Raw genomic sequence first — 14,463 nt, 5'->3', positions numbered from 1 at the left:
TATATAGGGAAAATTTTTAAAAATCTTCTCAAGAACCAACGAGCCAAAAAAGTTTACATTTGCATGAAAGCTTCCTGACATAGTGCAGATTTAAGTTTGTTAAAACGGTTGTCCCAGAGGGTAGGGTGGGGCCACTATAGGGGATCAAAGTTTTACATAGAAATATACAGGGAAAATCTTTAAAAATCTTCTCAAGAACCACTGGACCAGAAAAATTTACATTTACATGAAAGCTTCCTTACATAGTGCAGATTCAAGTTTGCTGGGGCCACAATATGGATCAAAGTTTTACATGCGAATATGTAGGGAAAATATTTAGATATGGAGCAAGGTGACTCAGGTATGCAATGTAACCCATGGGTCTATTTTTTTTTAAATTTAATGTTAACAAACATAGAAAATGATAATTTCATTAGAAGTTAGACATCAAAATCCTCATGACAAGCATTAATAACTGTGAACACCATATTATTACTGGTTGTTTATTCATTACCTTTAAATGAAAGTAAGTGACAAGAGTAATGCTGTTTTGGAATTGTTTTCTTTAATACTTGATATTCACAATTACTGTGTATCAATGAATCTACATAAATCCCAATAGTTTTAGAAAGATATGATGTAACATTCTTTGAAACCATACATAAATGGTGTAAATGTCATTTGACAATAAATTTTAGGCGTCATGGTATGTTAGTTATTATATTAGGGCTATTCCAGAAATAAATACATGGGGGGGTCGGGAGGCACCTTTTGTATATACCAAGCACCCATAAAAAAAAATAAAAAATTACCCCATGACCCATCAAATTAATAAACTCATTTTACAATGACCCATCTAATAAAAAAAAAAAAACTAACCAGACCCACCACAAAAATATTTTTAAAAATGAAAACGGTACAAATCTCGCGAGGTTTTCGGGACAAACATTCTAGTCAATGACGCGGTAATGCCTGTGCGACATTGTATCACAGTAGTTCTGAAGAAACGATGTCACATCAACAATGAAAGGCATCTATGGCGGGAATGTTGGAAAGATTGGGAGTCCAAACGATGCTATTATCATGAAATGGGTATGGATATGTTTTTCCACGAATCGTTCGTCATCTAATGGAGCCCGCGCCCGGAGGCCTCTAAATCACCATCACACCGACTGATAAATATAACGCATCTGTACCCTCGTATAAATCAACTAAGGTTTGCCTATTTTTATTAGAAAACGGAATACCTATTGGTTTCAAAATATTCCCAAAATCGATGCACTGTAAACTGTAATAATCTACATAACAGAGTTTCGCCGCCATCACGTCCAAAGGGACCCTACTAAGCGCGCCTCTAATTTGAAGAGTGCCGTAATGGAAAGTTATGCGCTGCAAAGAGCGACAACTCGAATAGTTCTATGTTACTTCCGATTTCCGATTTTGAAAGCAGCATTTTGAAAGCACGTTTTCAATTTTCCCTCCGACGTTTTGTAACCAACACGACAAGAGCGACAATAAAAATATTCTGAAAACTCAACACCCATGTGGCACAAAATAAAACAATAGAAACTACCCACTACCCATAATAAATATTTTTTTAACAGTCCAACCACGGACCAATTAAAATATGAAAAAATACGACCACCCACACAAAAAAATATCGTTTGCCGCCCGACCCCCCATTTGATCATTTCTGGAACAGCCCTTACTAGATTCATAATGAATTTTTAAAGAATATATCAAGGAGATTTGAAAGGGAGGAGTCTACTGTATGAATCACTGTATATTTTTCCATTTTTAGTGTTTAATTTTTTAGGTAAGTCAATGCAGAAATCAATGACAGAAATTGAATGTAGATATTTTTCTTGATTGCATTAAAATGCAATCAGAAGTTATCAAAAGTACAATAGCAGTTGCTGTAGATTAGAGTCTTAATGTGCATTACCACATTATTATGTATAATTACTCTGCCAGAATTTCAACCTGAATCAAAGTGAACAATACCCTTCATCCATCATCTACTTTTGTTTTACAGCTTGTGTGTACTTTCAAGTAATGAAAGAATTACATCTAGTTATATCATTCATGTAAATGTAAATATATTTTTGAAATGGTTTGATATATATATATATATAGTGCCAAAGAAATTGTAATTTGTGAAGTATAGCCTATACTTGTATGGCTTTTTGGGGGAGGGGGTGTTGTTTTGGAATTGTGTGCATCAGAAGTCTTAGTAAGTTTTCTCAAAGATCAATAGAAAATCAATAGCAATGATAATAAACAGTATTAGTTTTGGGAAAGGAACATAACTCATCAATAATGGTTAATTTTCAGTTAAACCAGCCACCCCTTTAAACCGGTCATTTTCCTCAGTCTGACAGCAGGCCGGAGTTGTCCCCCTGTGGTTGGTATTACTTCATGAAATGTGGTAGCCTTAGTAGTTGGTACTACTTCTGTGGAATGTTTTCGGGATTACTTTTAATGGTTGGTAATATATCTGTGAAATGTTGAATATTGTTGGGATTGCTCTAGTGGTTGGTATTATATCTGTGGAATGTTGTTGGGATAACTTTAATGGCTGGTATTATTTCTGTGGAATGTTGTTGGGATTGCTTTAGTGGTTGTTATTAGTTCTGTGGAATGTTGTTGGGATTGCTTTAGTGGTTGTTATTAGTTCTCTTGAATGTTGTTGGGATTGCTTTAGTGGTTGGTATTCTTTCTGTGGAATGTTGTTGGGATTGCTCTAGTGGTTGGTATTAGTTCTGTGGAATGTTGTTGGGATTGCTTTAGTGGTTGGTATTATATCTGTGGAATGTTGTTGGGATTGCTTTAGTGGCTGTTATTAGTTCTCTTGAATGTTGTTGGGATTGCTCTAGTGGTTGGTATTAGTTCTGTGGAATGTTGTTGGGATTGCTTTAGTGGTTGGTATTATTTCTGTGGAATGTTGTTGGGATTGCTTTACAGTACCCGCAACGTTATTCTTGACATGATAAACGATAGAACACAATACACGCACGATAGGATAGGATACACGCACGATAGGATAGGATACACGCACGATACGATAGGATACACGGTAAACCTGATAAACGCAAAACCTGATAAACGATCTTCACGATAGACCTCATAAATGCAAAACACGATAAACGATCTTCACGATATACGGAAAACCTGATAGAAATGTTGTAAATTTAGAAACTATTTAGACAAAACGAAATTTTGATACCTACAATATACATGTAATTACATTATGTTGATAATAATATTAAAGGATTTCAATATCCATTTATTTATATACCTAAAACGTATAATTTCTTTAATCCACGGTCGTACGTTTTTTAAATTCTATTTATTCATATATTTTTTTTATGCCATCACAGCTAAAATCAGAAAACTAAACAATATACGGTATTTAATTCATTATTTGATATCTATATCAATTTTCTCAGCCAATGATTCTAAAACTTATATTGTCACCTAATGTTTAATGTATAAATTATACAGGGAATTAACTAAATGTAATATAATGTAGTGATATTCTTCAATATCTCTCTTATTCTAATATCTATTATCTTGAATAGGAAATAAAACCAAGTAATATTTTGTGTGTATTGAGGAGGGGGCTTATTTTGCATTGAGCTTTAAGTTCACCGCTCATTCAACAACTACATTTATTTTCATAACGACTGCTTTCAAAAAATTCACTGCACTACACCATATGCTCATATGTTAGATATTTCTACACAATGAGTGATAATTGATAGTCATAAGAATTGGAACATATTTATTTGAATTGATATTTTGTTAACAAATAATAAATAAACTATATAAAAAAAAAACATAAACAAAACTCGGCTTGTTTTAAATTCGCAATTTTGAAACGCTCAAATAATTTTGTGTTTAGTGTGTAAAAATTCAAATAATCATCAAAACCAGCATAAATTTCCAGTATTTACACGTACGACTATTTGTACATGTGTACATGTACTAGTAAAAATAAAAACGATGACAGCTGAATCATGCTCAGTTGAGCAGAATTTTGGGAGATGCAACACCCTTGCACCCTTTTAAAACTTAATCTTCTAAATGTGTGAAATACAATGTCCCTGAGAATGTTTGCTGTCAAAACATGGGTGATACACAAAATCAGATATAAGGACGCGCACAAGTTCAGCAGTTGGTACATAAGTAGAATACAGGTGAAAAAAATCAGAAATAAAAGAACCATTATTAAAATACACTGTATATGTAATAAACAATGTAATTTACTGACTTTTCCTTTCAAATTGGAACTTCCTATTTCTCTGTTAGTGTTAATTGCAAATAATTGTTTCTAGACAAGCAAATGTTTATGAACTTCAGATGAAGGAGCTTACATATTTACTGTCCTCGGTTTACTTGGCTGTCTTTCCTCAATTCCCAAACATAGCTTCTTTAACAAAACGAATAAAGCTTTCGGAAAGTATCGTACTTTTTCATTAGATTTAATGTAAGATCCCGATAGTTTCCGAAGCTACACGATAAACGATTTTCACGAAAACGGAAAACCTGATACATGCAAAACACGATACACGATAGACCTGATAAACGCAAAATACGATAGAAAACGGAAAACCTGATAAGCGATAGGACAGGATACATGCACGATACGATAGGATACACGCACGATAGGAATGTCAAGAATAACGTTGCGGGTAGTGGTTGGTATTATTTCTGTGGAATGTTGTTGGGATTGCTTTAGTGGTTGTTATTAGTTCTCTTGAATGTTGTTGGGATAACTTTAGTGGTTGGTATTAGTTCTGTGGAATGTTGTTGGGATTGCTTTAGTGGTTGGTATTAGTTCTGTGGAATGTTGTTGGGATTGCTTTAGTGGTTGGTATTCTGTGGAATGTTGTTGGGATTGCTTTAGTGGTTGGTATTCTGTGGAATGTTGTTGGGATTGCTCTAGTGGTTGGTATTAGTTCTGTGGAATGTTGTTGGGATTGCTTTAGTGGTTGGTATTATATCTGTGGAATGTTGTTGGGATAACTTTAATGGCTGGTATTATTTCTGTGGAATGTTGTTGGGATTGCTTTAGTGGTTGGTATTCTGTGGAATGTTGTTGGGATAACTTTAGTGGTTGGTATTAGTTCTGTGGAATGTTGTTGGGATTGCTCTAGTGGTTGGTATTAGTTCTGTGGAATGTTGTTGGGATTGCTCTAGTGGTTGGTATTAGTTCTGTGGAATGTTGTTGGGATTACTCTAGTGGTTGGTATTAGTTCTGTGGAATGTTGTTGGGATTGCTCTAGTGGTTGGTATTAGTTCTGTGGAATGTTGTTATACCCGCACTTTCTAAAGAAAGTTCGGGTATATTGTTTTTATCGCGGTCCGTCCGTCCATACGTCCGTCCGTCCGTCTGTCCCGGTTGTTGTCACTAAAACTGTGTCCACATTTACAGCGCAATCCAAATGATATTCTAGGAGCTGAATAGCAAAGTTCTGTAGATGTGCAATAAGGTTTCAGAATGTTCATATTGGCCCCAGGGGGCAAATAGGGCCTGAAAAATGACATTTTCTAACATAAAGCTTGTCACTTAAACTCCATCTACATCTGTAGGAGCAGTCACATGATATTCTAGGAGCTGAATAGTAATGTCCTGTAGATGTGCAATAAGGTTTCGGAATTTTCATATTGGCCCCAGGGGGCAAATAAGGGCCGAAAAAGGACGTTTTCTATCACAAAGCTTGTCACTTAAACTCCATCTACATCTTTAGGAATAGTCACATGATATTTAGGGAGCTGAATAGTAATGTCCTGTAGATGTGCAATAAGGTTTTGGAATTTTCATATCGGCCCTAGGGGGCAAATAGGGGCTGAAAAATGATGTTTTCTATCACAAAGCTTGTCACTTTAACTCCATCTACATCTTTAGGAATAGTCACATGATATTCAAGGAGCTGAATAGTAATGTCCTGTAGATGTGCAATAAGGTTTCGGAATTTTCATATTGGCCCCAGGGGGCAAATAGGGGCCGAAAAATGATGTTTTCTATCATAAAGCTCCATCTACATCTTTAGGAGTAGTCACATGATATTCTAGGATTGTTGACCTTGAATGACCTTGAAAGTGGGTCAAGGTCAAAGGTCAAGATCACTTTCTCCTCCACAAAGTCTTAGGTGGTTGACCTTTAAAAATGGGGTCAAGGTCAAAAGTCAAGGTCACTCTTCAAGATGTGGGTCTCCACAAGCGACGCAACATTGAGTATGTACGTCATTCCAAAGGAAGTCTATATCCCCTTCCTTCACGGGATTCAGCATGATAGCTGTCTGCACCAAGTACTTGCGAGACACAGATAGATGACTGACACTCTACGCATAACTTAGAAAACAGTCTCCATGGGAAAGCCCTGTCAATGTCAGGGAGGACTGCATAAACCAACCAAGTGCCAATTTACATATCTGCCCAATGTTCAACACTAGGACACTGGTACTGATCTTTAAGTAATACACAAAACTGACACTCTACACAAACTGATAACAGCCCCCCCCCCCCCCAAAAGAAAATTAAAAATTAAAACAAATACACATACATGATACACAGAAATAGTTAAACATGTACATTTCACCTTCTGTAATATTGTAAACCAATAAATGAATAAAAAATAATTCAAAAAAAAAAAGAAATGATAAATCAAATAAATGAACAAGCCAGACTTGCCTGATCAGGAATGATGCAATATCCTCGTTTCAGACTCTATACTCAGGAAACAATTTCTTTGTGCCTTTGCTCAGCCTCTCAAATCCAAGTGAACTCACTGAAATGACATCCACGTCCACACATGTACACAAATCATCCAACGAGGAAATGCGCAGCTTCCCCTCCTGTCGTCCGTTTACTGCATCCTCAAAAGTGAAAGTAGAAATCCCCGCCAACCAACTTTCTCACATGTCACTGTTTCGGATCCTATAAAAAGCCACTTTATCAATGTACAATGATCACCATCATGCATTCAAACACAAATAAACATCATTGATATCATTCAAACTCCATTATTTCTTCTCTTTATATCATCTAGTATTTAACCCTGGTCACATTACCTTCGTAAATATTTTGCTCACAAAAACGTCAGCTGGGTCAAATGATCATAGTTATATTTAGAGAGGGGAAAAGTGGAATATGACGATGGCTGATCATCAACTTTTATCACATTTGTTTGAGAATGTAATTCACTAAAAATTAAACTTGTCGTAAAAATTACACACTGAAGTAACTACGACGAGTTGCAGAAAACCTGGATTTTCGAGTTACTGCCGGATTCTATCTCTTGTGAAGTATATCTTGTACAGAAGCGGATGTAGGAATTTTTGAAGTGGAGGGGGGGGGGGGGGGGTCCAGCACTTGATCGTTTAGATACTTTTCACAACGTCTATCCGCTATCTATTTCTGATATCGCAAAGAAATGAGAGAGAGAGCCTCGGAGAGAGAGAGAGAGAGAGGTTACTCCCAGTAGGCTGGGGGCGGCCTAGGCCCCCAGAAGCTGTAGGGTAAATGGTGCAACTCCTGCATTCTGTCCTGCATTCTGAACATTTCCTGGCACTTCCTTTTCACTTTCAAATTGTCTACTTCTTAAACAAAATTTTTTATGTTACATATATACAAATGTACTTTTTAAGAATTCTTTTTAAAAGCGATACTTGCATCTGATGAAAATATCGTAAATATATTATCAGTGTGTTGTCTTATTTATCCTAGAGTTGAATGATAATTATAATAGTGTTGATAAATTTGAATGAAGCAATTAGTAGTACATATACATGTAAGTATCTACCGTTCATATCATTTGGACTCAAAGTCTCGTTAAAATTTAATATTTCTTAAACTTTTTGGTTCTCCAAAAGGGGGGGGGGGTCCAGACGCCCTGGACCCCCCCCCCCCCCCCCCTTCTGGATCCGCCCATGTCTTATGTGTTGTTTCTGCTAGGAACTTTCATTTGCGATTACAGTCACTTGCCCTTTAAAACCATCCCAATGCGAAGTAATATGAGCCCCGTCGGTTTTATTGACAACGCAATTTCTTTCTTTTGAAATGGGAAAGAAGTTCGAGTTATTGACCCCCCCCTCTCTCTCTCTCTCTCTCTCTCTCTCTCTCTCTCTGGTTGGCAGTCGAAACGGTATGTAGTGAAAATGTAAGTTTAAACGTTAAACGATGAATTCAGTCATGTTTTGAAGATTTGGTATATCGAGGTTTGGCTTTAAGTACGTACTTTGTTTTAATAGCGTTAGGCCTAGTTGTCAAATTACTGAGTCAACTTCTTCATCCCCTTTTGAAACTGAGAATGCAATGACGTAGCCAAATCACACTGTGGCTTCTTTACTAGTTAAACATTATAGGATTCAGCGATATAAAAAAAAAGGGGGGGGGGGTCCAGGAATCCAAAAAAAGAAGGAAAAAAATGAATCGATAAAAATAAATATACGTGTATCACCCAGTGCTAGTTAATATTTTATTCAACTTGTACATTAAAAATAATTGCCTACAAATATTAGCAGTATCATATTTTTAAAAAAACAAAAAACAACACTACAAAGATATCCCACAGAAAGGGGGGGGGGTGCCAATCCCCGGATTCCCATCTGGATCCGCCATTTGGACAGAGAGTACATTTAAAGGCAAACACTTACGTGCGGGTATTACTGTCTCATGACAGCATCTAGTTGGGATTGCTTTAGTGGTTGGTATTAGTTCTGTGGAATGTTGTTGGGATTGCTTTAGTGGTTGGTATTATTTCTGTGGAATGTTGTTGGGATTGCTCTAGTGGTTGGTATTAGTTCTGTGGAATGTTGTTGGGATTGCTCTAGTGGTTGGTATTAGTTCTGTGGAATGTTGTTGGGATTGCTTTAGTGGTTGGAATTACTTCTGTAGAATGTTGTTGGGATTGCTCTAGTGGTTGGTATTATTTATCTGGAATGGTGTTGGAATTGCTTTAGTAGTTAGTACCAGTGTGTATAACTTTAGTGATTGGTAATATTTCTTTATGCTATCACATTGCTATGCTTTTAGTTTCTCATTTCAACATTTTCATGTAAACGAGTTACTGTATTAAAGCTAATTAATCATGTAAGAGATGTGTTTAATGCATTTTTAGTGGTTAATTAGAGGAGGGGGGTGGGGTGGTTATTTCATAAAAATCTTTGATTTGTACCATGCACCAACAGCTAGTTTCAGTAAATGTGATATGCATATAAAGAAATTAGTAGGATTGAAAATATGTAACAATGATACCCATTACAACAGGATTGACATTACAGTTTCAGTTAAGTTTTCTGAAAGACTGTCACTTTTTATTCTTATTCTTTGAGTTATTAAAAAAAAATCTAGATCTAATCATATATGTTTTCATACTACACCCCCCCCCCACACACACACACAAAATACCTAAATTAAGTTATCAAAGATAAATGGTTTTCAATGTATGAATTGAACAGCCTTTTACTTTGATACCCATAATCAATCTTTGTTGGATGTTATTGAAGTGAAATGTAAAAATGTTTTTTGTCACTCCCCTTTTTGCAAAGTATATCTAGCTGCTTCAATTCTTCATCAGCTCTTCAATGGCAGCCAACTTCAACACAACCATTTGGGAAAGAATGATAGCTCTTACAAAATGTCCCGGTATCTACAGTATGCTTTTGATGTGTTATCCATACATCAGCATAAATGTTTACTTCATATGTCACAATGAAGAAAAATTTGAATGATTCTTTTAAAGTGAGAAGTTTTGAAACATGATTCTTTATATATGTACATGTATAATGATTTTAACACAGTCTCAATAAGACATCGATTACATCCCCTGGATTTCCGTATTTCAGGCTGACCTTGAGGAGCAGGACCGAGTGAAACGCCTGGGTATGAGAACCTTGGTAGACTGGCTGGAGGTGTTGGGGATGAGGATTGTTATCAACATTCTAGTCTTTATCTTGCTGTGTGGTTCCCTGGCTCTGATAGGCCTCACCACCTCTGAGATGATAGATGTATGTAAAGATGTTTTGTGTGTTGTTTTACGTCCCATTCTCAAGTTTTCCACTTATCATTATGTACAGACATCACTGGCTTTAGGTGAAGCTCCACAAATTTTTACGTACTTATGCATGGCACCTACAGCCATAACAGTAAGGCTTTATTATCTTGTCAATGCCTACTGTGAGACAGGATGGTCATATCCGAAAGACCTGTGATTTTCACTTCTAATGCCTGGTGCTTGACAAATTGAAAGTCTCGATCGACTTTAAACGTCTTCAGTCTGACATCTGGGATTAAGGATCAAACCGATGCCTCCCAATATTGTGAAGCAAGCCCCCTAACCACTAGGCTTTGTAAAGATTTAGAAGTGTACATGATCTGAAGTAATATTCGCTGTCATCGATTTTGAAATTTAAATTTACACAAAACATGTATTTTTTCTAAAGGGTTTTAATTAGGGGCCCTACCCTATGGCCATCTGTTGGTTCTTTCTATGGCGTGCGATAACTTCTTTGGAAATACACAATACTTGAATTAGGCAGAGGAAGACCCCTTTTGATTTTCAGATTTATTGGCTTTGTCATTAGGGAGTTATGGGACGTACAATTTTTTTTATATTAACAAGATACTGTCTTTTTTAATGTTGATAAGATGATAGCACTGTCTATGCCATGCTTACCTCTAAAATGTTAATTGTGGGGTCCTTTCTGACTTCTCAGTTTTCTAATTAACTTACAGATACTGATACCTAAAGGACACATCGCATGTTTTTAAACTTTTTAATTTTTTCAGCAAAATTAATTCATTTCATGCCTAAAACTACTTTACATGTGTTTTAAATGAAACAGTTTGCGTAGTTTTTGAGTTTGAAAGCGATGAAATTCAAATCTTGCGATATGCATATTTTCTTCGATATTTTACGCACCATTATCTGTGACATCATATGCGACCTTGAGCGAGAAGATTGTTAGCCATTTCATAAACAGATTAGATTTAATTGACAAACAAACAATTATCACATTAATGGCTTGTAAATAACACTGCGTTAGGGTGTTTTGTGCCGTTTAAGGGTGTACTTGCTGTCAGTAGAGAGGATTTGGACTGTGTTTTTTTCAATTTTCGAAGGAAGGTATGAGGGACAAGACGTGATTATTTTTTGTCGTCACAACGACTTTGCCATAAAAATAACCAGTAGAATTTGTCCCTGTACTTTTTCAAACAAGCACTTGGACAAAGACGAAGATAAACTGCGAGAAAATGGTTCTATCTAAGCTACGCACTGTTACATATAGGCCTGCTCTCAAATTCGATACACGCTCACACCAACTGACCTTCACCTTGTAACAACATATAGGCAGAACTTTGCTAGCAGTGTCTAACAACTGGTAGTTTTAAAAAAGAAATTTAAAGATAAAAGATAATTGAACTTTCAATTATAAATAATAAAATATGATATTTCCCAGCTTTGAATTGAATTATAGGCCTAATGCTCTCATTTTTTTTTAAGGAACGCATACGTGTTTACAACAACAGCATGCCGCGCTCCCACTTCCTAAGTAACAGCGTGTAAATAAGAAAAAATAATGATTAATAGAATTGCTTGAATAAAATAATTTAAAAGTATTGTGATTTTCACAATAAGTTTGATCATTTTTATTATACCCCCGAATGAAGTTCTGGGGGGGGGGGGGGGGGGGGGGGTATATAGGAATCACTCTGTCTGTCCGTCTGTCTGTCTGTACAGATTCGTGTCCGGGCCACAACTTCTTTGTTCTTTGACATAGGCATACCATATTTGACACATGAGTGTATCACCATAAGACGATGTGTCATGTACCTTCATGACCTCCATATGACCTTGACCTCAAGGTCAAAATTAAAGGTTTTTACAATGGATTTGTGTCAGGGCCATGACTTCTTTGTTCTTTGACATAGGCTTACCATATTTGACACATGAGTGTATCACCACGAGACGATGTGTCGGGTACCTTCATGACCTCTATATGGCCTTGAACTTTGACCTCAAGGTCAAAATTGATTATAGGGTTTTGACATAGTCATACCATAAGACATGGGTGTATCACCATGAAACTATGTGTCATGTACATTCATGACCTTTTTATGACCTTGACCTTTGATCTCAAAATTATAGGTTTATGCCATGGATTTGTGTTTGGACTATATCTTCCATTTTCTTCTGCAAAGACATACCATATTTTTACACTCAGGAAAGAGGTAATTTATACCTATTACTGTGGATTTACAGTAAGTGTGAACGAGACATATAGGCAAGTACATGACGTGCTTCAGATAGTTCATTGGAAAGTCCCCGAGTGATTTTAAAAAACGCTTTTGATTGGTCGGTTAAATTACAGGTAGGCATTCCCAAGTATTTGGCATTATATTATCTTGTGCCTAACAAGTGTAATTTTCACTATTTGATTTCAGTGTAAGTTGCACCGTACGTAGCGTGAGATTCAATATCGATTTTGATTTGACAACAGAGATTTGAGATTACGTTAATAAAATGTCTTGTAAAGTTTATCTTATATATACTAGATATCTACATGTATAAAAGTGATGGGATATCTTATAAAGAAAAAAATATAAGATGTCTTATACAAGATATCTCGTAAACTTTAGAAGATATAACTTTTATCAGATACCTTATAAATTTTATCTTTTAAACAGGAATAACCGTGCTATACTTATAATCCATCGCAGTATCAATAGGTATGGGAGGGGGATTACAGGGTGAAAAAGGCGAGCTCCAATATGTAAAGAAAAGGCAGGATAGCAATATCCCAGAATTCAAATAGTGTTGAATATTGAAAAGGAAAAAAAATTACGGGATCGAAAATGCTGCGGAAAAGGCAGGATCTGCAGTTGCCTCTATATCCCAATAAAAATTGAAAGGTTACTCCCTTAAATTCCTTTAGATACTTGTCAGTTTTAAGTGATCAGAAATTTCAGTACATGTTTCTATAGGCGATTTTGTCCATTTAATAACAATGCTTTTGTTTTGTTGTCTCTTTCACATTTGCAGTTTCCATATCATTATTTTAAAATAAATCTCTCAGAGGATATTTTCGAAATATTGCAAAGCATTGGAAAAGATCGATGTCGGAAAAATTTCTAAATTCAAATAATTAGGGGGAAGAGGGGGTACAAACTCGTAAGTTTCTGTCATCCGACATCGATTACATGTTAGTGGGGAAAAAAGACAACTGACTTTAAAACCACATAATAATACATTTTAATAAACGTTTAATAGTTTCAATGTACACTTTCATTTGTTTTACTTGTTAATCGATTAGTTTCAACATACTTCATATTTAGTTTTTTATCGGGGGGGGGGGGGGGGGGGGGGGGGGGGGGTGTGTATTGGTGAGAACTATGCGAACTCAGTTTTCTCTTAACGTTGAACATTTTATCTCGCCCCTAAAATAATTTGTCATATTAAGTAATAAGATCAATAGATATTCTACTTCGAGAAAACATTTATTTTCAACACATGGCATGCTTTGATGTCTTTTACTGTTATATATACCCACATTTTCATAAGAAATTCGGAAGTAACCATCACTAGATACTGTTAATTGAAAGTCATTTCCCAAAAAAATTCTCGCAGCTCTACAAATGAAAGACACCTATGGTACATTATCAGGGGTACAAATATTTCTTCTTAATAAATTTTGTCTGATTTCTCTATTAATATACACTTGATTTCTTTTTAATTTCATACTCGATAAACAAAAATACATCCGGTGTGAGCTTCGTTGGTGACATTTTCGGTGCAAGAGTTCCCATGATTGACAATTTTATAATGTGGCCTTAGCGATGCCTAATTTCTTACTGATTTTACCATAAAATAAACCCTCGGCATGTAATTTTAAAATCAACGTCATTGTTTTAGTTGGTATTGGTTTTCCCTTTTCGCAGAGTCTCTTCCATCGTGCTAAAAGATTATGTAATGACACGCTAGTGTAAAGGTCTAAAATTATTTTTATTCCCGCCCCTTTAAATATTGGTCCAATCGCAGTGATTGTTCTTTCCTTGATGTGTCATCATTGGCAGATTTGTTTTGAAATCAACTATCCGAGACCTCGAATGAACTTGAGAAGCTGAGTCGTTCACACTTACTTTAAATTCACAGTAACAACACCCTTTGGGGAATTGGGGTAAGCGGGGGGTATTCTTAGTGAGCATTGCTCACAGTACCTCTTGTTATTATTATTTTTTCGAAATGCACCCGTGACAGTAGGCCTAGTTGTCAATGATACATAATCATATCATAATTTAGGCCTATTTAACTTCTCCAAAAATAAATTTAATGATAATTTGCACTGTTTATTTTAGAAAAGCAACAACGCTAATTACAGTTGTTTACACAAATGGCATTACCAAATAGTGTTTAGACAGTGATCCCATGTAAACATTATTTACTTGCAAATTTATGCAGATTTCATACTCGCTTTCCTC

General features: G+C 35.8%; 1 protein-coding gene across 1 annotated transcript in view; it reads left to right on the top strand.

The window, feature by feature from the left end:
* The window catches only part of LOC125668679 (transmembrane channel-like protein 7), a 40,327-nt gene that overhangs the window by 18,437 nt on the left and 7,427 nt on the right, over positions 1-14,463 (top strand). Inside the window, exon 8 of the mRNA XM_048903012.2 lies at positions 9,831-9,992. Within this exon, the coding sequence (XP_048758969.2) occupies positions 9,831-9,992 (162 nt within the window). The remainder of the gene's footprint in view (positions 1-9,830; positions 9,993-14,463) is intronic.

Source organism: Ostrea edulis, chromosome 4 (genome assembly GCF_947568905.1).
Source record: "Ostrea edulis chromosome 4, xbOstEdul1.1, whole genome shotgun sequence".
Classification (NCBI taxonomy): Eukaryota; Metazoa; Mollusca; class Bivalvia; order Ostreida; family Ostreidae; genus Ostrea; species Ostrea edulis.
This window is presented reverse-complemented; position numbering and strand designations above follow the sequence as displayed.